Source organism: Eschrichtius robustus, chromosome 6 (assembly GCF_028021215.1).
Source record: "Eschrichtius robustus isolate mEscRob2 chromosome 6, mEscRob2.pri, whole genome shotgun sequence".
NCBI classification, from domain to species: domain Eukaryota; kingdom Metazoa; phylum Chordata; class Mammalia; order Artiodactyla; family Eschrichtiidae; genus Eschrichtius; species Eschrichtius robustus.
Window position 1 is genome coordinate 7,554,502 of NC_090829.1, and position 23,103 is coordinate 7,577,604.

Here is a 23,103-nt window from a genome sequence, read left to right on the forward strand (position 1 = left end):
GAAGAAGAAATCTAAAGGTCCAGAATGCAGGGGTAAAACGTAGGGGTACAGAAGCAATGGTGGATCTTCATGAGGGAAGATATAAATAAAATTTGCCTTTTGGAAAGATAATTCTGATGTGAATAATAATGGTGGACTTGAAGGGTAAGATATTGGATGACAGGAAAAAGTTAGAAGGCTATTTCAAGGTAATGATGGCCAGAAATTAACATAGAGTTGGAAAGAATTGGAGAAGAGAGAGCAATTCTGAGAACCTTTTAGGAGATGGTATTGTTAAGAATTGCCATCCAGTTGTGGATCTATGTGGTGAAAGGGAAGTTGATGGATGACTTAAGAGTTTCTAGGTTGATAATGAGACATCTTCTGGTTTGGTGACACACGAATATCTGGTGTTGGCCATCCTGAGTTTCAGATACTTACAGGATATCAGAAGAAAAAAGCCAGGGAGACAGTTGGAGCCATGGGTGGAAATGGGACAAAGAAGGTCTAGGCAAGATCTTACCTTGGGAAACACATGAGATGATCAGAGAAAGAAATGTCAACTAGGTGAGTTCTTGAGGACAAGGATTTTCTCTTATTTATCATGTAGCTTCATGGCATATCACAATGTCCAGCTTATACTGGTCATTCAGTAAATATATGTTTGATAAATGGAAGGAAGGCTGGATGATTACGTGGGAGAAAAAACAGTCAGAGAAGAAAGAGGTGAGTCTGAGAGGGTGGTATTGAGCAACATAAGGGGAGCATCCTTAAAGTGTTCTGGGAATAAAGGAGAGATTAGAGAACACAATTCTGCTGAAGAGGTCACAGGGATTCTGCAGAACTGTTTTGTTTTGTTTTTTTTGGCATCTGCAGACTTTTGTTCCCCTTGGGACTCAGGGTGTTCTTTTGTCTTTGACCCACTTTGCTTTCTGGTTCCGTTACTGGATTTCCCCAGCCACTCTCTTCTCACTTGACCATGCCTGCTTCTCCTTTCTGGATCGGTTCTGCAGTCTATGGGTCTATGGCTTCAGACCTGATCTCACGCATGAGCAGAAACCAGCTTCTGGTTTCCAATACAGGCAGTTCTAAAACCTCTGCTTTCTGCTACCTCTCACGTCCTCCTTTCTAAATGTGAGAGGACAGGGAAGAGAGCTTCAAGGAGAAAGTGACCAACAGTGTTAAAACGTCTCTGATAGGGTAAATAGAATAAAGATGAATTAGCTTTGGGCATTAAGGGAATTAGCAACATAGTGAGAATGCAGATTCCAATATACTGAAGAGTGAAATTAGAATTGGAGAAAACTATTGTAACTTTTTTTTTCCCTTAAGAAGTGTGACAGTGAAGAGAACAGAGTAAAGATTCCATTTAGGAATAATTTTATTTATTTAGTGAATCAGTAGGGGAGTTTGAGATAACACAAACGAGATAATGGGTGGAACCAGACCCTAGATAAGCAGGAGGGAGTGGAACCGGGATCACAGGCCAGAGGAGAGATTAGCCTAGACTAGAAACAAGGTTCCTTTTAAAATAATTTTTTAAATATTAAAATATCTACTTTCACTATAAAACAAAGATAATAACATGGAAAATTTAGAAAACAGGAATGAAAACACAATAATATTATCACCCTAACACTATGCCTACTGGCACTTTGCTGCCCTCACATTAATTGTTATCAGTGGCTTTACTATACCAACATCACTACCCATGGAGCTTTGCAGGTATTAACTCTTTACCGGTGAGGAAACTGAGGAAAATTAGATAATTTGGCCAAAGTCTTACAGCTAAGAAGTGGTAGCCCCAGGATTTGAAGTCACCACTTCCAATTTAAGAGTCTGAGTTCTAGACTGTACTATACTTCCCATGACACTTTTCTCCTAATTCATTTTTATGTAGTTGTTACAGCAAGCATAAAAATTGTCTTGAGTTTTCACTTACTATTATTTAATAAATTTTTCAGTGTTATTACAGAGAACTTAAAAGATGTTTTAGTGATAAAAGCAATATTTCCTTAAGCCCATATATGATTCTTTAGATAACTCATTTCCTCTCTTTTTGGAAAATAGATTTATTTCCAGATTTTTCTGTAAAAACAGTCTATGAACTTCTTTATGTATATGTCTTAGACTATTTCCTTAGGATAGAGTTTCAACAGAAGCCAAAGGATGAATCTTTCTCTAGTTCTTGTTGCCAAATCCCTTCCTAGAAGATTGTACCACTAAGTTTTAAAAACTAATAATGATTTGTAAGGCATTGTTTTAATTCACATTTCTTTGATTTATAATGAGATTGAAAATTGTTTCATATGTTTGTTTTCATTGTTTTGTTTTTTTTATTCTTATATCTGGTCATCTTGCTGAACTCTGATTGGTCATAATTGCTTATTATTTCTTTTGGATTTGCTAGGTAGACAATCATATTGACACTTCTTTTGTCTTTCCTTCTTTAGTATATATAACTCTCATTTCAATTTCTTATCTCACTGCATTGCCTACGATCAATAATACAATATTGAAAGGTCGCTTTTCAGACTTTAATGGGAATGATTCTAATGGTTCACCATTAAGTATTATTTTTGCCATATCCACTCCCAGTTTGCTAAGTATGTTTAAAAGTCAGGAATAGAACTTGAACTATGAAGAGCTTTCCCCCCGTTTGTTGAAATATATCTTTCCTGAATTTATACAGTTAATTTTCTAATAGCAAACCATCTTCATATTTTTGGGCTAAACCCTACTTGGTTGTGATATATTATTATTATGATATATTCTAGGATTTGATTTGCCAGTTTTTAGTGGGATTTTTGCATCTATGATCCCATGTAATATTGGACACAGTTTTCCTTTTTGTGTTATCTTTCTGGGAGTTTGGTATTAGGGTAATGCTAGCACATGAAAAGAATTGAGAAGTCTTCCATATTTTCATTTTCTTTATGCTTGTAACAGTTTAGATATTGTGTGTATTATCTACTTCTCGTAGGCTTAGTGGAACACGTACAACTGAAAGGAAAAGAACAGGAGATCCCCAGCATCCTGATCAAGGGATGGGATGGTGAAGTATTTGATGCCCCTGAGTTCATCCAGTTTCAGAGAAGGGAAGAAGTTCATTTGGGAGAGGTCAAAACCCATTTTCAAGTATGACAGTGAGCAGAGTTCAGATGGAAATACCTATGTGAAGAGCCTGCTAAAATCAGCCTGCGTGGACACTAGCTTTTCATCAGGGTGCACTCAGGAAAACTGTCATCTCCACGAGAGGCCGCTCCAGTGTTGGGGGGAGGGGAACAGATGCATCTCACTGTAAGGACACTCATACTGTGGTTTGAAGTTGCTGCCCAGAGTTGGCTGCAAGTGAAGGTCTGCTCTGATGGATTTATGAGACCCCATTAGGCCTTCTCGTCCTGCTGGTAAAACAGTCATTGGTATAGCAGCAAGGACCTGTATTCAGGAAAAGCCAAGAAATGGTGGCCCAAGAGGAGAGTTTTGGAGTGCTCTTCAAGAACTAAAGAGTCTGGTAAAACGAGGTCCTCTCTGTGTAGGCCCTTGAAAGGGCTCTTGGACAGCACTCTGGTAGAGATCAAAATCTCTCTAATGGTCATTTCTCCAAGACATCTTGACGCTGTCCCTTGATTGACATTAATGCACTGTCTATAGCAGAAACCTTGGGGTTATTAAGACTAAACAACTGAACCTTACAAAGTGCGTTGATAAATGGTATTGAGGCCTGAAGTACAAAGAGGAGGAAGGAAGGAAAGTTTCAAAGAAAGGTTTTAAAAAGATAATATTGTCTACAATGACTAGACAGTATGTTAGGCGCTAGGGCTACAAAAATGAAAAATGATACAGTACCGTCTTTCCAAAAACCTTACAGTCTAGAGACTTGAGACCAATAGACCAATGATTTTACAATGTGGTAAATGTCATGCAAAGGGATGCCTTATTTTTTCCCTCTTCTACACAAAGAGACCTTGATAGCTATTTGAGGGATGGGTAGAGGCAAAGGGGTCACCTATTTGTAAATCTTGTGAGAACCTGATAGTCATGCAAGCCCTGATACTCAAAAAAAAAAAAAAAAGTCACAAAGATTCATTTTGTCTGAATTTACAAAGAGCCAATCTCTGCAGAATTCTGAGAAGTGGGTGGTTTTATTTGCCTAATGGGTTCAGGGCCTTCTGGGCAGAAAGATTGATGCCATCATTCCTAACTTTTTTGCTGAGATATTCCGAGTTAGGAATATCGATGAGTAAAACAGCGTGATCTTGACCAAGGGAGAGATTGGGACCATTATGCCAGCCCACACTGAGTTTGGAGAGTGGATGATTATGGGTCAGTGGGTCTTCAGCAGCTGAAAATGGTCTTGTATCAACCTTCCTGAGTTGACTTGAATCATACTTGGCCACTGAAACCTGTAATATTGGGGACCAGCTGACGAGGTGGCCAAGGGAGGTGGCACTGCTGTGGCTGGGAACTGAGGAAGGAGGTGCCTGAGTGAGGAGGTGGTCAGTGCAGTTGGGAGTTTGATTACAGACAGAGGGCCTGAGCAGATAAGTAAAGACTGAGGACAGTAGGAGCCAGATTTCTAACTGGTAGAGAAAAAGCTTACTAATACGAAAAGGAGAAGGATAGAAGGAATCCTGTTGTGGTGGATTGTAATTGGAGGTATTGGTGAAAACTCATGGTATATCTATGTCTATGTCTATATCTATATCTATATCTATATATCTATGTCTATATCCATGTCAATATCTAAGCTAGATACATTTAACTAAACAGAGTATCATAGAATTGATATAGATGTAAGTGTGTGGGGTGTGTATACACCACACATTTCCTAGCTCCATCCTCTAAGAGGATCTAGAAACAATGTTTACTTAGTAGCAATGAACACACCAGAACCGGGATCTTGATTTCTAAATATCATTCTCTACTAAAAGGAATCAGGACTCTTCGGGGGAATGGCTGACTCTAGGGCTGGTGTAGTACGATATGAACTTGGAACACATTTGAGAACTAAAAAGTAAGAAAAGGCTCAAAGAATAATGCAGATATGTCAAAGGGGTGCAGAAACAAGCTTGAAGGAGCTCCCAGTGGCCCAAACTGTTATACTTTGAGCACTGAATAAAATTAACATTGAATAAAAGGGGAAGGGAGGGAAAGATAAACTAGGAGTTTGGGATTAACAAATACACATTGCCATATATAAAATAGATGAACAACAAGGACCTACTGTATAGCACAGGGAACTATATTCAATATCTTGTAATAACCTATGGAAAAACATTGAAAAAAAATAACCAAATCACTTTGCTGTAAACCGGAAACTAACACAATATTGTAAATGAACTATACTTCAATTAAGAAATTACCATTGAATAAAACAGAAATCCATGAGCCCATACTGATATAAATACATGAGTGTTTGAAAAAAATAGCAAGAAAAAAAAATTTCCTTGCAGTATAGTGTAGATGGAATGATGGAATTAGAAAGTCACCATTTGGCAACCATCATAGTAGTAATGATTTAGGTAAGAGTCATCAATGGATGACTCGTAAAACAGTAGGTAAAAGTTTAGTGAGGAACTGGATATTTACACAGAATAATTTTTAAAATTGATACATAGTTGATTTACAATGTTGTGTTAATTTCTGCCGTACAGCAATGTGATTCAGTTACACATATATATATATAAATCTTTTTTATATTCTTATCCATTATGTTTATCACAGGATATTGAATATAGTTCCCTGTGTTTTACATAGGACCTTGTTGTTTATCCATTACATAGAATAATTATTGATTACAAACTTTACAGTGGAGAAACCTAGCTGGCTTTACCTTCCTTTAGTGATCAAAGTTAACACTATCAGTAATAGGACAAATTGGCAGCGTGTGTTTCCCGATAGAAAAACACAGCATTGTTCCTCTGATAGCCCTGACAAAAATGTATAACTTTCATCATAAGAGAACACCAGTCAGAGCAGAGGGCAGACAGAAGAAGCAAGAAGAACTACAATCCTGCGGCCTGTGGAACAAAAACCACATTCACGGAAAGATAGACAAGATGAAAAGGCAGAGGGCTATATACCAGATAAAGGAACAAGATAAAACCCCAGAAAAACAACTAAATGAAGTGGAGATAGGCAACCTTCCAGAAAAAGAATTCAGAATAATGATAGTGAAGATGATCCAGGACCTCGGAAAAAGAATGGAGGCAAAGATCAAGAAGATGCAAGAAATGTTTAACAAAGACCTAGAAGAATTAAAGAACAAGCAAACAGAGATAAACAATACAATAACTGAAATGAAAACTACACTAGAAGGAATCAATAGCAGAATAACTGAGGCAGAAGAACGGATAAGTGACTTGGAAGACAGAATGGTGGAATTCACTGCTGCGGAACAGAATAAAGAAAAAAGAATGAGAAGAAATGAAGACAGCCTAAGAGACCTCTGGGACAACATTAAATGCAACAACATTCACATTATAGGGGTCCCAAAAGGAGAAGAGAGAGAGAAAGGACCGGAGAAAATATTTGAAGAGATTATAGTTGAAAATTTTCCTAACATGGGAAAGGAAATAGCCACCCAAGTCCAGGAAGCGCAGCAAGTCCCATACAGGATAAACCCAAGGAGAAACACGCCAAGACACATAGTAATCAAATTGGCAAAAATTAAAGACAAAGAAAAATTATTGAAAGCAGCAAGGCAAAAACGACAAATAACATACACGGGAACTCCCATAAGGTTAACAGCTGATTTCTCAGCAGAAACTCTACAAGCCAGAAGGGGAGTGGCATGATATACTTAAAGTGATGAAAGGGAAGAACCTACAACCAAGATTACTCTACCCGGCAAGGATCTCATTCAGATTCGATGGAGAAATCAAAAGCTTTACAGACAAGCAAAGGCTAAGAGAATTCAACACCACCAAACCAGCTCTACAACAAATGCCAAAGGAACTTCTCTAAGTGGGAAACACAAGAGAAGAAAAGGACCTACAAAAACAAACCCAAAACAATTAAGAAAATGGTCATAGGAACATACATATTGATAATTACCTTAAACGTGAATGGATTAAATGCTCCAACCAAAAGACACAGGCTTGCTGAATGGTTACAAAAACAAGACCCATATATATGCTGTCTACAAGAGACCCACTTCAGACCTAGGGACACATACAGACTGAAAGTGAGGGGATGGAAAAAGATATTCCATGCAAATGGAAATCAAAAGAAAGCTGGACTAGCTATACTCATATCAGGTAAAATAGACTTTAAAATAAAGAATGTTACAAGAGACAAGGAAGGACACTACATAATGATCAAGGGATCAATCCAAGAAGAAGATATAACAATTATAAATATACATGCACGCAACATAGGGGCACCTCAATACATAAGGCAACTGCCAGCAGCTATAAAAGAGGAAATCGACAGTAACACAATAATAGTGAGGGGCTTTAACACCTCACTTACACCAATGGACAGATCATCCAAAATGAAAATAAATAAGGAAACAGAAGCTTTAAATGACACAATAGACCAGATAGATTTAATTGATATTTATAGGACATTCCATCCAAAAACAGCAGATTACACTTTCTTCTCGAGTGCGCATGGAACATTCTCCAGGATAGATCACATCTTGGGTCACAAATCAAGCCTCAGTAAATTTAAGAAAATTGAAATCATATCAAGCATCTTTTCTGACCACAATGCTATGAGATTAGAAATGAATTACAGGGAAAAAAACGTAAAAAACACAAACATATGGAGGCTAAACAATACATTACTAAATAACCAAGAGATCACTGAAGAAATCAAAAAGGAAATCAAAAAATACCTTGAGACAAATGACAATGAAAACACGATGATCCAAAACCTATGGGATGCAGCAAAAGCAGTTAGTTCTAAGAGGGAAGTTTATAGATATACAAGCCTACCTCAAGAAACAAGAAAAATCTCAAGTAAGCAATCTAACCTTACACCTAAAGGAACTAGAGAAAGAAGAACAAAAAACCCCCAAAGTTAGCAGAAGGAAAGAAATCATAAAGATCAGAGCAGAAATAAATGAAATAGAAACAAAGAAAACAATAGCAAAGATCAATAAAACTAAAAGCTGGTTCTTTGAGAAGATAAACAAAATTGATAAGCCATTAGTCAAACCCATCAAGAAAAAGAGGGAGAGGTCTCAAATCAATAAAATCAGAAATGAAAAAGGAGAAGTTACAACAGACACCACAGAAATACAAAGCATCCTAAGAGACTACTACAAGCAACTCTATGCCAACAAAATGGACAACCTGGAAGAAATGGACAAATTCTTAGAAAGGTATAACCTTCCAAGACTGAACCCGGAAGAAACAGAAAATATGAAGAAAACATAATGAAAAACTCCAGTACAGGGCAAGAAATGACCCTAGCAAAATTCTATATCTTTAGTCTATACTCAAATACTATTTTCCATGGATGAGGTAATTTCGTTGCAGAAGGCTTTGAGTGAGATTTAGCATCCTGCCTATTTTTCCTCTCCTTGGAATCAGAGTAAAACAGAACTTCTGGTGCTCAGCTCCGAAGAGACCTTGTTCTAGACCCGCATTTCACAAGTGGGGAAACTGAGGCATCCAATGGTAAAGTGACTCTCCCAAAACCAAATGAGTAGAACCCAAGAACTTCTTCACGTTTTCTGTGTGCTTAAGAGCAGTGTTAACTACTTGTAATTTTTTATGTCCTATTGCCTTAGGTACCCTGATAAGTACAGATTTTTTTTCTGGCTTTGAATAATACTAACATTCAATTTTGTTTTTGCAAATTGATTCCACTAATTAAACATTGTATCTTTTTTCTTTGCAAAAAAAAAAAAAAGAGAACACCAGTCAAACCCAAACTGAGGAACATTTAACAAAATAACTGACCTATACTCAAAAAATGTCAAGGTCATGAAAGACAAGAGAACATTAGGAACTGTTCCTGACCAAAGAAGACAGAACAGACATGACAAGTAAATGCTATGCATGTGTGCTGGTTACCGAGGCACTTGGATCCTGACTCCACTCAAGAGGACCTGCTGGGTGCGGGTCTGGGCCGGGGTCGGGGGGTGGGGAGAGTGTAGCCGGTTGACAGCCTTCACCTGCTGCCCCATGGATCCCCTGCAGCATTCCTTCACCAGGCCACACTCCCCAGGACAGAGCAAGGCAGGGACTCTAGAATTGAACTTGTTTAGCCAACACAGATTCCTTTAATGGGAAACGTAGTCTCAAGCACTCACGCTGTGACCTTGGATTTACTCCTTTTTCTAGAAAGGACTGTACTGGGGCAACTGGTGATATTTGAACCTGGTCCTTATATTAGATACTAGAATTATATCCATGCTAATTTCCTGACTTTTGTGGCCTGTAATTGTTTTTTTTTCTTAAGATAATAAACCATGAGGAAAAAGAAAATAAAAGAGGACACAACAGTTTAAAAATTTCAATAAATTTTAGAAAATAGGAAGATGGAGACATGGCCACTGATTTTGCAGGGGGAAATGAAATATGAGGGAAATCAGGTGGTAATTTCCACCAGAAATGATCCCATTTGCCTGGAATAATCCCTGAGAAGCTCAGCCCATGGAAGAAGATGTAGTAAAACTTGGATCTGAAAACTGAAGGATTGGTTGAAGGTCCAAATTCAGTGTAGTTGGGTTTCCAGTTCCCCTCCTCCATTCTATGCTACCATGATTCCTACCTCTCTCCACCAGCTCCCACGCCGTTCTACCAAAACTGTGGATTTATTTTCCCAAAGTGGTTTTTGGAGTCAAAAGACTCCAAGCCAAAGATAAGGCAAGAGGCCAGCTCCAGGCTGAAAATGGGACGTTAGTAAGTAAAAGTGTAGTTTCTGTAGTGCAATTGCCCTAGGTTCCTCTCCTGGTGGGCCCTTCAAGGGCCAGCAGCCGGGGGTAAAGCCCACCCTCTCACCAGTAGGCAGTGACTAGAGAGACAGAAGGGCATGACCGATAAGAGTAGAGACTCAGAAGCCAGCCTGCTTGGGCTCAGATATCTGCCAATATAGGAGCAGTGTAACCCTGTTACTCAACCTCTCTGTGCCTCAGTTTGCTTACGAGGGAGATGATAATAGTACCTACCTTGTGGAAACCATTATGAGTATTAAATGAAATAATACATAGGAAGCCCTTAGAATGGTATCCAGCCTATGTGATGTGCTTTATTATCGTCAGTTATTATTACCATTATTATTAGTCTCTGGAAATTCTGAATAGCCTAGAGGAAAAAAAAATTTATACTGGGGACTCTACCAAAATAAAGGCTGCCTCATTAACTGATCATCTTATAGGAAAGCCTGAGAGTCAACAAGCCCTGTAACACACGGAGCTCCATAATTATCTCTGTGGAGTCTTAAACTTTGTGATGATCAGATGCCAGCTTGAAGGGAGGGGCCGAAACAAGCTGACAGAAAACCCAGAGAGAATAGTGGAAATGTAAGCACACAGGAAAGTTACTTGAGAGATAAAAGATGTTGCATTAGTAAGACAAGATTGGAACTTCTAAAAGAACAGCCAAAAACTAACACAACATTGTAAAGCAACTATACTCCAATAAAACTTAATAATAAATAAATAAATAAAAATAATTTAAAAAAAGAACAGCCAGAGAAGAAGAAACGACATTTTAGAACTTAAATATAAGTTATTTAGAGAGTCTAAATAAAAATTCAGTAGAGGATTGGAGGATGAAATCAAAGACATTTCCGAGACATTAAAACAAATGCCCTTGAGGCAAAAGGTAAAAGACTCAGAAAAGATCATTGTTCCCTTTCTTGGGTTAGGGAGTCACTAGGATCAGCAGAGGTCCCCCCTTTAGAGCTGAGGAAGTAGAAATTAAGGTGACTGCTAAAGCTGCTCTTAAGTTCTGTCCTGGCTCTGCATATACTTGATTCTCATTCTTATTTCTAGTGCTCTTGCAGCTGTTTCCCTTCTATTTGATATTGTTTATAGATTTTTTGAAAGACTTCATTGCTTTCTTTTGCTTAATAAAGCAGTACGCAGTAAAATATTGAGAAAACAGTACAAAGAAGAAAATAAAAGCACATGTAATCTCACCACTCAGAAATGGCGATCACAACTAACAACTTTTTGTCTATGGTGTGCTGTGTATATTGCAGATAGAGATGTGATTCTTTGAATTTGTATGATGCAAATTTACGTCTTTGTTTTAAATTCATGAACATTTTCCTATACCATTAAAATGATTTATATACATCATTTTAAATGATTCCACGATAGCATATCTTTTGAAGGTACTATATTTTATTTAACCATTTGCCTGTTGTTGCATATTTAGTGTGTTTATATCTGTATAAATAAAACAAAAGTTCATTCCGTTTGTCTCTTACTGGACCACATGAAAAATTACACAACAGATTTTCACCAAACTTGGGAAGTATGTTTGGGATAGCCAGATTCAAAGCGTAGGCTATGAAGAATAGAGTATATTCATGTTGTGGAGCTTGATGGAGAAATAATAGGGGAGGGAAAATAATTTTCCCTCTACCTTTCTGAGTTCTTGGCTGGGACTTCCTGTGACAAAAGACAGATTAACAAGAGAAAAGCAAACACATTTATTAACATGTATACCTCATGTATACATGGGAGATACCCAGGAAAATATTTCCCAAGATGGCCCAAGTCACCACCTTAAATACCATCTTTAGCTACAGACAAAAAAGGATGTTGGGGGACTTCCCTGGTGGTCCAGTTGTTAAGACTTCACCTTCCAATGCAGGGGGTGCAGGTTCAATCCCAGATCGAGGAGCTAAGATCCCACATGCCTCGTGGCCAAAAAACGAAAAACATAAAACAGAAGCAGTATTGTAACAGATTCAATAAAGACTTTAAAAATGGCCCACATCAAAAAAAAAAAAAAACTTAAAAAAAAAAAAGGATGTTGACAGAGAACTATATTAACCATAATGGAAAAGAATATCAAAAAAATAACTGAATCACTTTGCTGTACAGCAGAAATTAACAGAACATTGTAAATCAACTATACTTCAACAAAAGAAGAAAACTCATCTAACTATGAAAAAAAAAAAAAAGATGTTGGGGCAAAAAGAAGGCCAGCTATGGGAGGTTACCAGGGAAACCATGGTAAACAAAGGTAAGGTTTATTATGCAGATTAAATCGGTGCCTTCTCCATTGATAAGAGTTCCTGGACATTTAGAGTCAACCTTCTCTTCCTAGTACAGAGAGGGAAACACCTTTACAAGCGATTTCCTTTGTCCCTTACATGTCCCTTACAAAAGGGTAACTTCTACTCTGTTTTCAGAGCTTCTGCTGTTTCTTAAAATAATTGGTTGAAAACAATCCTTATGCCAAAGAGGCATATTTGGGGGTGGCAAGTTCTGCTATCCTTCACATCTCAAATTGATGAACAGGCATCCTTGGAAACAACTGAAATAGAGATAAAAAGAGATCCATGGCTGGAGCGAGACTTGTCACACATCATATGACACTGTAGATAGAAATCAGACATAATGGCTTCCATCTTTGTGTCCCCAGTCAAATGGCCTGAGAACATCCAAACCTGATTACAGCTACTGATTTGGAATCTACTGATTTTCAAGTAGGCAACTCGATGAGGAATACCGAGGGCATTTCTGTCCAACAGAATGTTTACAGTGATAGAAACCTGGAATATCCACTGTCAAACACTTGGAAGGTCAGCAGATGACGGGCAAGTAAAGTCATCTCTCAGGCCATGGACTGATTGATCTGTCAATCAATCCATCCTTCCTTCCATCTCTCTCATCATGTAGCACCTGGCGAGTAGCTGCCCTGGGTATCCCCAGCCTTAGGAGTTAGTCTTTTTTCTTTTTAACTTTTTATTTTATATTGGAGTATAGTTGATTAACAATGTTGTGATATATCGTTTCAGGTGTAGAGCAAACTGATTCAGTTATGTATATGCATGTATCTATTCTTTTTCAAATTCTTTTCCCATTTAGGTTGTTACATAATATTGAACAATAGTTCCCTGTGCTATACAGTAGGTCCTTGTTGGTTATACATTTTAAATATAGCACTGTGTACATGTTAATCCCAAACTCCCTAACTATCCCTTCCCCCAACCCTTCCCCCTGGTAACCATAAGTTTGTTCTTTAAGTCTGTGAGTCTGTTTCCATTTTGTAAATAGGTTCATTTGTATCATTTCTTTTTAGATTCCTTTCTCTTTCTCTTTCTCTGTCTGACTTACTTCACTCAGTATGACAATCTCTAGGTCCACCCATGTCGCTGCAAATGGCATTATTTCATTCCTTTTAATGGCTGAGTAATATTCCATTGTATATATGTACCACATCTGCTCCATTCCTTATGAGTTAATCTTTACATTAAATATTTAAAAGAATGGCTGGAGCTTCTATAACATGTATAGTAAGAGAGACTTTATGTTCCCTGACATATCTGTGATTTCTTACAATTTCCAGCTGAATTAAAAATCACTTGTATCTCAAAAAAAAAAAAAAACAAAAACAAATAAATAAAATAAAAAACAAGCAAAAAGAAATTTAAAAAAAATCACTTGCATCCCTCCTCTCTTTTCCCCACCCTGCTTCAGCTCAAGTTAGAGCACAGCCCCTTTCCTTTTTAAGCCAAGGTTCTTCTCCCATTGTGTAGTTGTGTAAGTAGAATTTACTCAAGATTTGGCATTAAGGTTGGGCTGCTTGTGACTGGCCAGTTTCACATCTTGGGCCCCCTGGTGTCTGACCTTGTTGCTAGATCATTCCCTCCTCCCACCTCTTTCTCAGTCTTTCTCTCATCTCTCTTAATCCTTCTTTAGTCTATCCCATCAAGAGTTCATATTTTCTCCCATTTTTTAGCAAAGCAATTAACTTCTCTGTCTGACCATGTCTACAGGCTTCCTCTTTTATACACAGAGATGTCATCAAGATACTCTCTTAATCTCTTTTTTTTAAATCAATACATCAATTAATTTTTGGCTGCATTGGGTCTTTGTTGCTGCGTGCGGGCTTTCTCTGGTTGCGGAGAGCAGGGGCTACTCTTCGTAGTGGTGCACAGGCTTCTCAGTGTGGTGGCTTCTCTTGTTGCGGAGCATGGGCTCTAGGTGCACAGGCTTCAGTAGTTGTGGCACATGGGCTCAGTAGTTGTGGCACGTGGGCTCAATAGTTGTGGTGCACAGGCTTTGTTGCTCTGCGGCATGTGGGATCTTCCTGGACCAGGGCTCTAACCCGTGTCCCCTGCATTGGCGGGTGGATTCTTAACCACTGAGCCACCAGGGAAGTCCCTACTCTCTTAATCCTTGATGGTTCTCCCTCTAAGAGGAATTCCGCAGTTAACATTTAACATAATAAAAAACTTTCACCTACCCATCTATATCCATCTGTCTTTATTGTCATCCAGTCATCCCTCATTTATCTAATTGATCCATCCCCCTGCCAACACCTACACATTCATCCATTCACCCAGCTCTCAGCCTCTCTGCTTTTCACTGATTTCCTCCCATCCTCCTCCAGAGACCTAGAACATTCTGTATGGGAAGTTTCTTTCTCTCGGTTTTTTAAAGAGAAACTTATGCTTTGCAGGCATAACTATCAGCTGCCTTGAAATGATAAAGGGGAAATAGATAAGAGGTGCATTGCTGGGAATAAACTGTTATAATCTTTGCTTGGGCAAGGGAAGGGCAGATAAGACCCAAATTAGAATTAAGTGAACAAAGCCAAGTGAGGTTTGGGCCATTCACTGAAGGAGCTTGGCCAGGGGTGACATGTTCGCATATATCAAAAGTTAGGGTGTTGGTGGAAGTACACCCACAATGCAAACACACCCACACTCACTCAGAAATACTTAATACTTTGAGTTTAGCTTGAATTCAGCCACACTCTCATTGTACTGATGACAATAGGACAGCCGATAATTAACCTGTGAACTATGACAGGATTATTTCTGAAAGTTGAATCCCTCAGCCTGTTGCAGAGGTCCTATAATTGATGGATCACTAACAATGCTGCACTGTAAAAAAAAAAGGTATGCTTGAATATATGTAGCATCTAATGTTTATATTATACATCAGGATTGTCTTAGATTTGCTAATTGTTCTTACTACTTTTCTTAATTGTGTTAAGTAGTTGAAAGTAACTTTTTAGCATTAGATACATAGGCCAAATTTGAAATACATTCCATTCTTCAAAACACTCCCCCTGGACCTGACAGTGACCAATTATTGCTTTTTTTCTCTTTAGGCAGGGAAAGTTCTTCCGATTGGATACAGAGCTGCAAACTGCTTGACTGAAAAACTTCCCAGGGTGAGTGTTTTCAAAATGCATTTGTGTGAACGTAAGATAAACAACGCTCAACATTCCTTCTGAGAGTTGCATAAATTTAATGTGGTCAATTTGGATTATTTTTACTGTATTTTGGGGCTTTCTATTGAGTTTGTCCAAGGAAGTGAAAATTCCAGGCTTACAATTTCCAGCTCTACAAAAACTACTGGAGATTCCATTTATTTCGATGGGAAATAGTCATTTATGGTATGCTTCCTAACCTGGATACTTCTTGGTTGTTTTCTAAATATAACTTTTAAAATATGTTGTTTATTTCCATTAAAAAAATTTCAGGATGTTTCATTTTTTGGAGCTGTAGATCCCCAGGTACTGATTAAACTCATGTAATGAAGGGTGTTCATTGATTGGTATAGATCAGTCTTGCTAATATCTAATCGACTGTACTTAATAATTCTATTTTCTTCTCTCCCTGTTGGTAGCTAACGACCCCACCTGAGGCAAAAAAATTTTTCAACTTCAGATATCCACCTGCTGGAGCCGAAAGAGTATTTTACGGCAGAGCAAATGATCCCCAAATTGCACCTTCTTTGACACATGGAATAAGATCTGAAATTTCAACAGCGGTAACTTCTTTTCTATTTTTCCCTGTGCATTATTCACTTACCAAGGTGAAAATGCACAAATGAGGTATTAGTGAAATATCTCCTTCCCACTCTTAATCTTGGGCAGTGAAAAAAATCCAAGCAGCAGCAGCCAAGAGGGTGAGTGTAGAAAAGTCGATGGTTTAAGCCACAGACTAATATTCTCCCCTCAGGTAATAAAAGCCAAGCTGCACTTAATTTTCTCACAGTAAAGAGAAGTGCTGTCAAGGTTTGTTAAAGCATGGTGAGGACAAAGGCTGGGTGATATTGCTGGAGATGCTAAGAGCACTTGTACATGCATTGTGTGCACGCAGGTTCCCGGTGTTACCTGCTACTGATTGAATGGACAGTCAAGGGTCAGAAGACCTGATCTTATACCTGGAGGGAGCTGGTGGGAAGCACGTGGCTCTTGCGCTTGTCATTCCTACTTTTCTGGAACCTTTGAGTCGAGTAACCAGGGAGTTGCCCTCATAAATGCTTTAGCTCCAATGAAAAGTCATGTTTAGACATGTCTAAGCTGCATAGCCCCAATTCTGATGGTTCATTTGAAGGTGAGCCAAGACAACGATCATGAAATGTTTTCCCACAATCATATTGTCTTCTCCCCAGCTATTGAGTTTCAGACTTTTTTCCTTTTTTTTGGTTGTTACATCTTTGCTTTGTACGATTTCTTTAGGCAAAGGTACTGATCAACCCACAGCCTATTACAACCTTTCAACAGAAAATGAAAGATAAGAAGGAATCAGTATATTTTAGCAATCAACGGGCACCGCTAGGAAAATCTCATGATCAGACGCCAGGATTACCTAAAGGCTTGGATATACTCAATATGACATTTGGGACGGCAGTCATCAGAGGTAGTGAAAATAAAGGGTGGGGAAAGAGTGATAAAATGTCTTCTTAGAAAATGGGATTAAATAGCCTGTTGGGATTTATTTAGTGCTGGTGTAAATGTTGATTCAAGAATGAAAGATGGGAATCATAGCAAGAAAGTTACTCTCAGACCCAGAAACCTTAGAGTTGATGTATGTCAAGGCCGTAAGAGTTCAGGGTTTGGAGAGGAGATTCAGGGAGCAGAATAGAGATGGTGTAAAGGCAGGAAAGAGACTCAGGGAAGTTGATGTTGGGACCAGCTGTGAGGGCTGCTATCTCTTTCCCCTGGACATCTATTTGTGTGTTTTATTTCCACCAAAGCCTCTAATGTGTTCATAACTCTTAATTCATTTAAAAAAATTTTTTGGTATTGAAGTATAGTTGATGTACAATGTGTAAATTTCTGCTGTACAGCAAAGTGACTCAGTAATACACATATATACATACTTTTTTGTATTCTTCTCCATGATGGTTTATCTCAGGATATTAAATATAGTTCCCTGTGCTATACAGTAGGACCATATTGTTTATCCATTCTATATATACCAGTTTGCATCTGCTAGCCCCAAACTCCCCATCCATCCCTCCTCCACCTCCGCTCCCCCTTGGCAACCACCAGTTTGTTCTCTAGGTCTGTGCATAACTCTTTAACTCTTTATGAAATTCTGTTTCATACAAAGACCACAGAACAGATAAGTTAGGTAAACGCTGTGTACAACACTCATTCATGAAGATCCATGATGTGTACACTTGCTTATTAACCGAACAGGCAGTATCAGAGCAGATTCCCCTCTCATCTTGAGAGGGAGTGGAGCAATCTTTCAACAAACGACTTAGAATAGAATTGGTCACAGGCCATTTTTTCTTCTGCAGCCCCAGCGTCCTGCCACGTTGTTGGGTGCTTTCCCTTTACACCTTCTCACATTTAGTCTTTTCTGGTCTCTTACCCTCTCCTTCCAGGGATCTTATTACAGGAAAACTCAAATTCCATCTTTTTTTCATCCTGCAGAGGAATTCGCTTCTTTCTTTGTCTTTCTGCAACCACTGAGGCTCTGCTCCAGGAACTTATCTTTTTTTCACCAAAATGTCCATTAGATTATTTTCCTTAACATAGTAACATCCGTTCTGGAGATAAATTATGCCTTTCTCTTGGAATGCAAAATGTGCAGTTGTACTTTAGTTTATCAGATCTAAAGTTAAAACCTGCTAAAATTTGAAACATGAAAAATGTATTTTAGAACAGATAAAATATCTTTTTTTTTCTTTTAAATAGGATTAAAAATTGTATTTAAGTACACCGGGCATTACAGAATTACAGTAATTATATCATAACCGCCATCAAGGATTACTTCATTTAATATGGAAAGTACTGTCTAGGTGTGCCTCATTTAAATATGTAATAGAAAGAATGTTCCAAAATGTGTATATGTGTATTAATAGGTGTAATGGTTCCCACGTCAAAAAGAAGCACTGCTTTACAGGATTATTCTGAGTAGGGCTACCTTCTGGTATTCTTAACTGTTTACAGACCCCACTTCTTGGCAGAAAGTCCAAAAGAAAACATCTTAATGTATGTTGTTAGGCTGAAAGAGAAGAGTGAAATTGTAAATGGAATTATATTTGAAAATCATTACATGAAACAATAAAAACAAAATAATTCGCTGTATTTAAAACCAGGGACCACCAGTCCTGGGAAAGCAGCTGTTCAACAAAGATCTTCTAGCTCTAGGTTTGGGAGCAGTAAGAAGAAGAATTTCTTTCTGATTCCAGTGATTTCCCTGGCACTTTGGGCTACTTTGAAGATAGATATTCACATCTAAACAGATTCAGGGTGTGTGCTGTTGTCTACAGCTGCCAAAATTTGCATCAAGGCTTCCCTACAGTGCATCAGGGTTTCTGAATCTGACTTGTGATTCAAATTTGCCTAGATCATCTTGGGAAGTCTGGAGCAAACTAAAATAAAAAGTATCCTGAGATCCTCAAAATTGGGAATTTAACTGGGCTTGGCATATAGCTCAGGACAACCAAAGTGGTTAACCAGTATGGAGTTCTTCAGAATTCTAGGGATTGAATCTGTTCAAGTGGAATCCTTAAGACAGTGATGCCTGGGCTATTCCTGTCTTTGGTGATAAATCTCTATGTATGTTGGCTTTTTACCCATGTAGCTTATGTAGTTAGCATACCAGTTAGTCATTTGCTCTAGTCAACTTAAATATGCTATAAAGAGCTGAAAAATGCCTTAAAACTGATTTCATTAATTCTTCCTTCAGAATTATCTGCTAGAGAGGTGGTGAATCCACCAAAATCCTATCAAGAAGTATTTGAAGAAGGACAGGCAGGACACGATCTGTATATTGTATCTCACAATGATTATTATGCAGGTAAGTCTCCTCCAGTGTAAAATGGGCCTGAGAATATGAGACTCAGATTTGTGAAGAGGAATAAGGGAGATGATGTGCTTAAAGTTAAAATGTCTGGCATATAATAGGTGATCAATAAATAATAACTTATTACTTATAAGGTTATAAACCCCGATACACTTATGTATTTTGTGTGTAAAATGTAGAAAGATATGTTTCATTAAAATGAAAAAAATAGCTAAGTAAGATTAAATGTTGGGTAGTCTAATCTTGTTTTTTATTCAAATAGTAGGATTATTCTAAGTGCTTCGCTTTACATGAGGAATATTAGATAATGGTCAAGCGCAGAAATTTTCGAGTCAGATCAAGTTCAAGGCCTAGCTTGTCCATTTATTATCTTTTAGACCTTGAATATTTTACTTATCACCATCTATTTTAAATTTCTTAAATAGGGATAATAATGTTGCGAGGATGAAGTGAGTGCCTGCAAAATGCCAAGCATGGTGCCTGGAACATAGTGAGGGCTCAGTAACTATTATCATTATTATTATTATTATTATTATTATTATTATTATTATTATTAAGTGATCTTGACTAAAAGCCTTATTACTAGAATTATTCTATAGCATAACTAAAAGGCATTGGATGTTTAAGTGCTGTAAACTACAACTTAATTGTTGACGTGTGGGTGTTAAGTAGAATCTTGATCTAACAGAGGATTGAAAATTAGACTCTGATACCTGTCCTGAGAAAGCCGATGGCCTGTGCATGATTCACGAACTAATCTGCGTTAGTTAGAAGCAAAACTAGCCCTTCACTGCAGCACATGACCCCTCTCTCCGTCTTTATTTCTTTACTTTTCTCCTCCACCGCCCCTTCACATCATACTCCTTCTGGGGCTTGTCTGCTATGCCCATTGATCTCCGGCTGGAGTCAGCCATTCCCTTCTCCCATGACCAGTCTCTGCTGGTTCCTTACACTGCCCGGTACACCCCGGTCCTGAGAAAATCTCCATCCTTCCACGGCGGCTTCCACCCCGCGCTTTTTCACAACCTTGACAAGGCTTCTCTCCGTGTCTCCTCCGCCGCCACTTCCCTGGCTCTGTCCCTCCCTTTCTTTTCTTTAATATAAATTTATTTATCTTATTTTATTTATTTTTGGCTGAGTTGGGTCTTTGTTGCTGCGCGTGGGCTTCCTTTAGTGTTGGTGAGCGGGGCTACTCTTCATTGCGGTGCGCGGGTTTCTCATTGCGGTGGCTTCTCTTGTTGTGGAGCACGGGCTCTAGGCACATGGGCTTCAGTAGTTGTGGCACGCGGGCTCAGTGGTTGTGGCTCGCGGGCTCTAGAGCGCAGGCTCGGTAGTTGTGGCGCACAGGCTTAGCTGCTCTGTGGCATCTTCCCGGACCAGGGCTGGAACCCGTGTCTCCTTCACTGGCAGGCAGATTCTTAACCACTGCGCCACCAGGGAAGTCCCCTCTCTTTCTTCTTTTCCTCCTTTTAGTCTTCCTTTTCTTTATTCCTCCTTCCCTCCATTCCTCTCTTGTGAAAATATTTTATTCATTTTTGGAAAAGTTTAGCATCGATAGCACAATCTAATCCAATGCCATTTGATTGTTTTAAGAAAGAACGATTTCAATGAATATGTATATAGACGCCCTTTACATGCATTTAGCACTTGGAGGAAAATGAGTGTAGTTTTAAAAATTATTTATTTATTTATTTATATTTAAAATTTATTTATTTATTTATTTATATTGGAGTATAGTTGATTTACAATGTTGTGTTAGTTTCTGGTGTACAGCAAAGTGATTCAGTTATACATATGTGCATTCTTTTCCATTATGGTTTATCACAGGATATTGAATATAGTTCCCTGTGCTGTACAATAGGACCTTGTTGTTTATCCATTCTATATATAGTAGTTTGCATCTGCTAGTCCGAAACTCCCAGTCCAATTTTTTTTTTTAATATTTAGAAGACTCTAATGGACTATCACATGACTGAAATTACTTTCATTTGCTGATTTTTACAGAAGTTTCACTAGCCTCTTGAAAAGGAATAGAATCCAATCCTTTAAATATTTATTTTTTACTTTTTCCCTTTAATGAAAGCACTATTTTTTATTATAAAAATGTAATTGTAGAGAATGTAAATATCATGGAAAAATGAAGAGAAAGTAAATGTAATCTTGAAATCCCATTAGCCAGAGATAACTACATTTGATATATTGAACATCTTTCTAACCCCCATCCACGGAGCTATCTTCAGTTAAATGTGACAATAATCTCCATGCTTTTGGAGAACCTGCTATATGCATTTAAAATTTTTTACTTGAAATATTATGTCAAGGGCATCATTCAATAACAATAACAACCTCTTTTAAATACACTTAATTTAAATTATTACTAAAGTAATAGATATTTTCTTTTATAAAATGCAGATTGTATAGAAATATATGAAATGCAAAGAAAATCTCCCACAATTCCCATCTGCCATAGGTGATACTTTCATATATGTTTTTCTTTGCTCATTCATATATGAGTGTATGTGTGTGTTTTGCAACCTACTGTACACACTTTTTTTCCCTTTTGCTTCCCCCCACTCCCCACATATGAAATTTCTTGGTTGTCTTTTCAGGTCAGTTATCAATATTGTATTTTTCAGGATTACAAAAATGTATTGTTTATATATCTTTGTGAATGTGATTTGTTTCCATAGGATACATTCCTAGATTTCTGAGCATCTGAAAATTTCACTCTTAGAGCCAAACTCTCCACCTGAATAGCTGCCCCAGTTTGCCCTCACAGGCACAGTGTATGAGAATGTCCATTTCCCTGCATCCTCCCCAATGGCGAGCTTTGCCAATCTTCTTTATTTTTGCTTAACTGAGAGTCGAATTATGACTGTGCGCTATTGTTTTTGCTTACATTATTTGGGTTACTGGTGAGGCTGAATATTTTTTCTCCATCATTTTATAACCTTTGAGCTGATCTCTAGTTTCAGGCTTACTTTCTTATCTACAAATAGAAAACTAATACCACATCATGACTTGAAAAAAGCACAGTACTAGATCTTAAAAATAAAGACCTCCCTGTTGGGTTCTCAGCCCTCTATCACCCTTTGAATGTCTCTAATATGAGATAAGTGATTATAACGAAATGTGAGGGTTGTAACACAAATCTCAGTGAGAGCAAGTATAAAACACCAATCTCTCAAATCTTAGCATAGCTTAAAGCACCACTGGGGTCACAAAGCCCTGCAGTACCTCCCCTGATCTTCAGGATTTCTTTAACATTGATGGGGCCTGAATTTTTCATCAGTTATATGTCTTTCTCCTACATCATTTTTTTACTTACTTTCCAAATATTAACACAAGGAACGCTTGTTCCACCAGTCTCCCAGCTCACATGGGAGAATGCCTCTGTCATCTGTAGCCAAATGTGTGCAGTTTCCTGCGCTGTGACAGTTCCATTCTTTTTCCCACTCTCATTTTCATTGTCAATGAGAACATCATGCGCTTCTTGCACAAAGTTGTGTTGCTTAAGTCAGAAGTCTTCCCTTTTCTTTTCTTAGGAGAAGCAAAGCACCGAAAGTATAACCCATCAAGTTTTCATAGATTTAACTTGTTTGGGATCCCAACACCACATTTTAATGATGGACGAAACATGGCAAAAACTTTACATTGGCTTCACGAACTACAAATGTAAGTTTAAGTATGTTGTGTCTTGGAACAAGTGTTAGATATATGGCATATGGACTTAAAAGTTTATTACGTTTATTTTTTGAAGAGGTAATGCAGTGACATGGTTCAAACATAAAAGTAATAGAAAAAGATACACAGTGATATGTCTTCTAAACTGTCCAGTTCCCCCAGAGATAACCATGATACTGTCTTTTTGTTGTTGTTGTTGGGTTTTTTTCTGTTTGATTTTTTGTTTGTTTTTGACCA

General features: G+C 38.0%; 1 protein-coding gene across 1 annotated transcript in view; it reads left to right on the forward strand.

Annotated features, from left to right (window-relative positions):
• EFHB (EF-hand domain family member B) overlaps positions 1-23,103 on the forward strand; it is a 50,599-nt gene that overhangs the window by 1,716 nt on the left and 25,780 nt on the right. Inside the window, exons 2-6 of the mRNA XM_068547301.1 lie at positions 15,240-15,302; positions 15,761-15,904; positions 16,599-16,779; positions 19,066-19,176; positions 22,728-22,857. Coding sequence (XP_068403402.1) covers positions 15,240-15,302; positions 15,761-15,904; positions 16,599-16,779; positions 19,066-19,176; positions 22,728-22,857 — 629 coding nt within the window. The remainder of the gene's footprint in view (positions 1-15,239; positions 15,303-15,760; positions 15,905-16,598; positions 16,780-19,065; positions 19,177-22,727; positions 22,858-23,103) is intronic.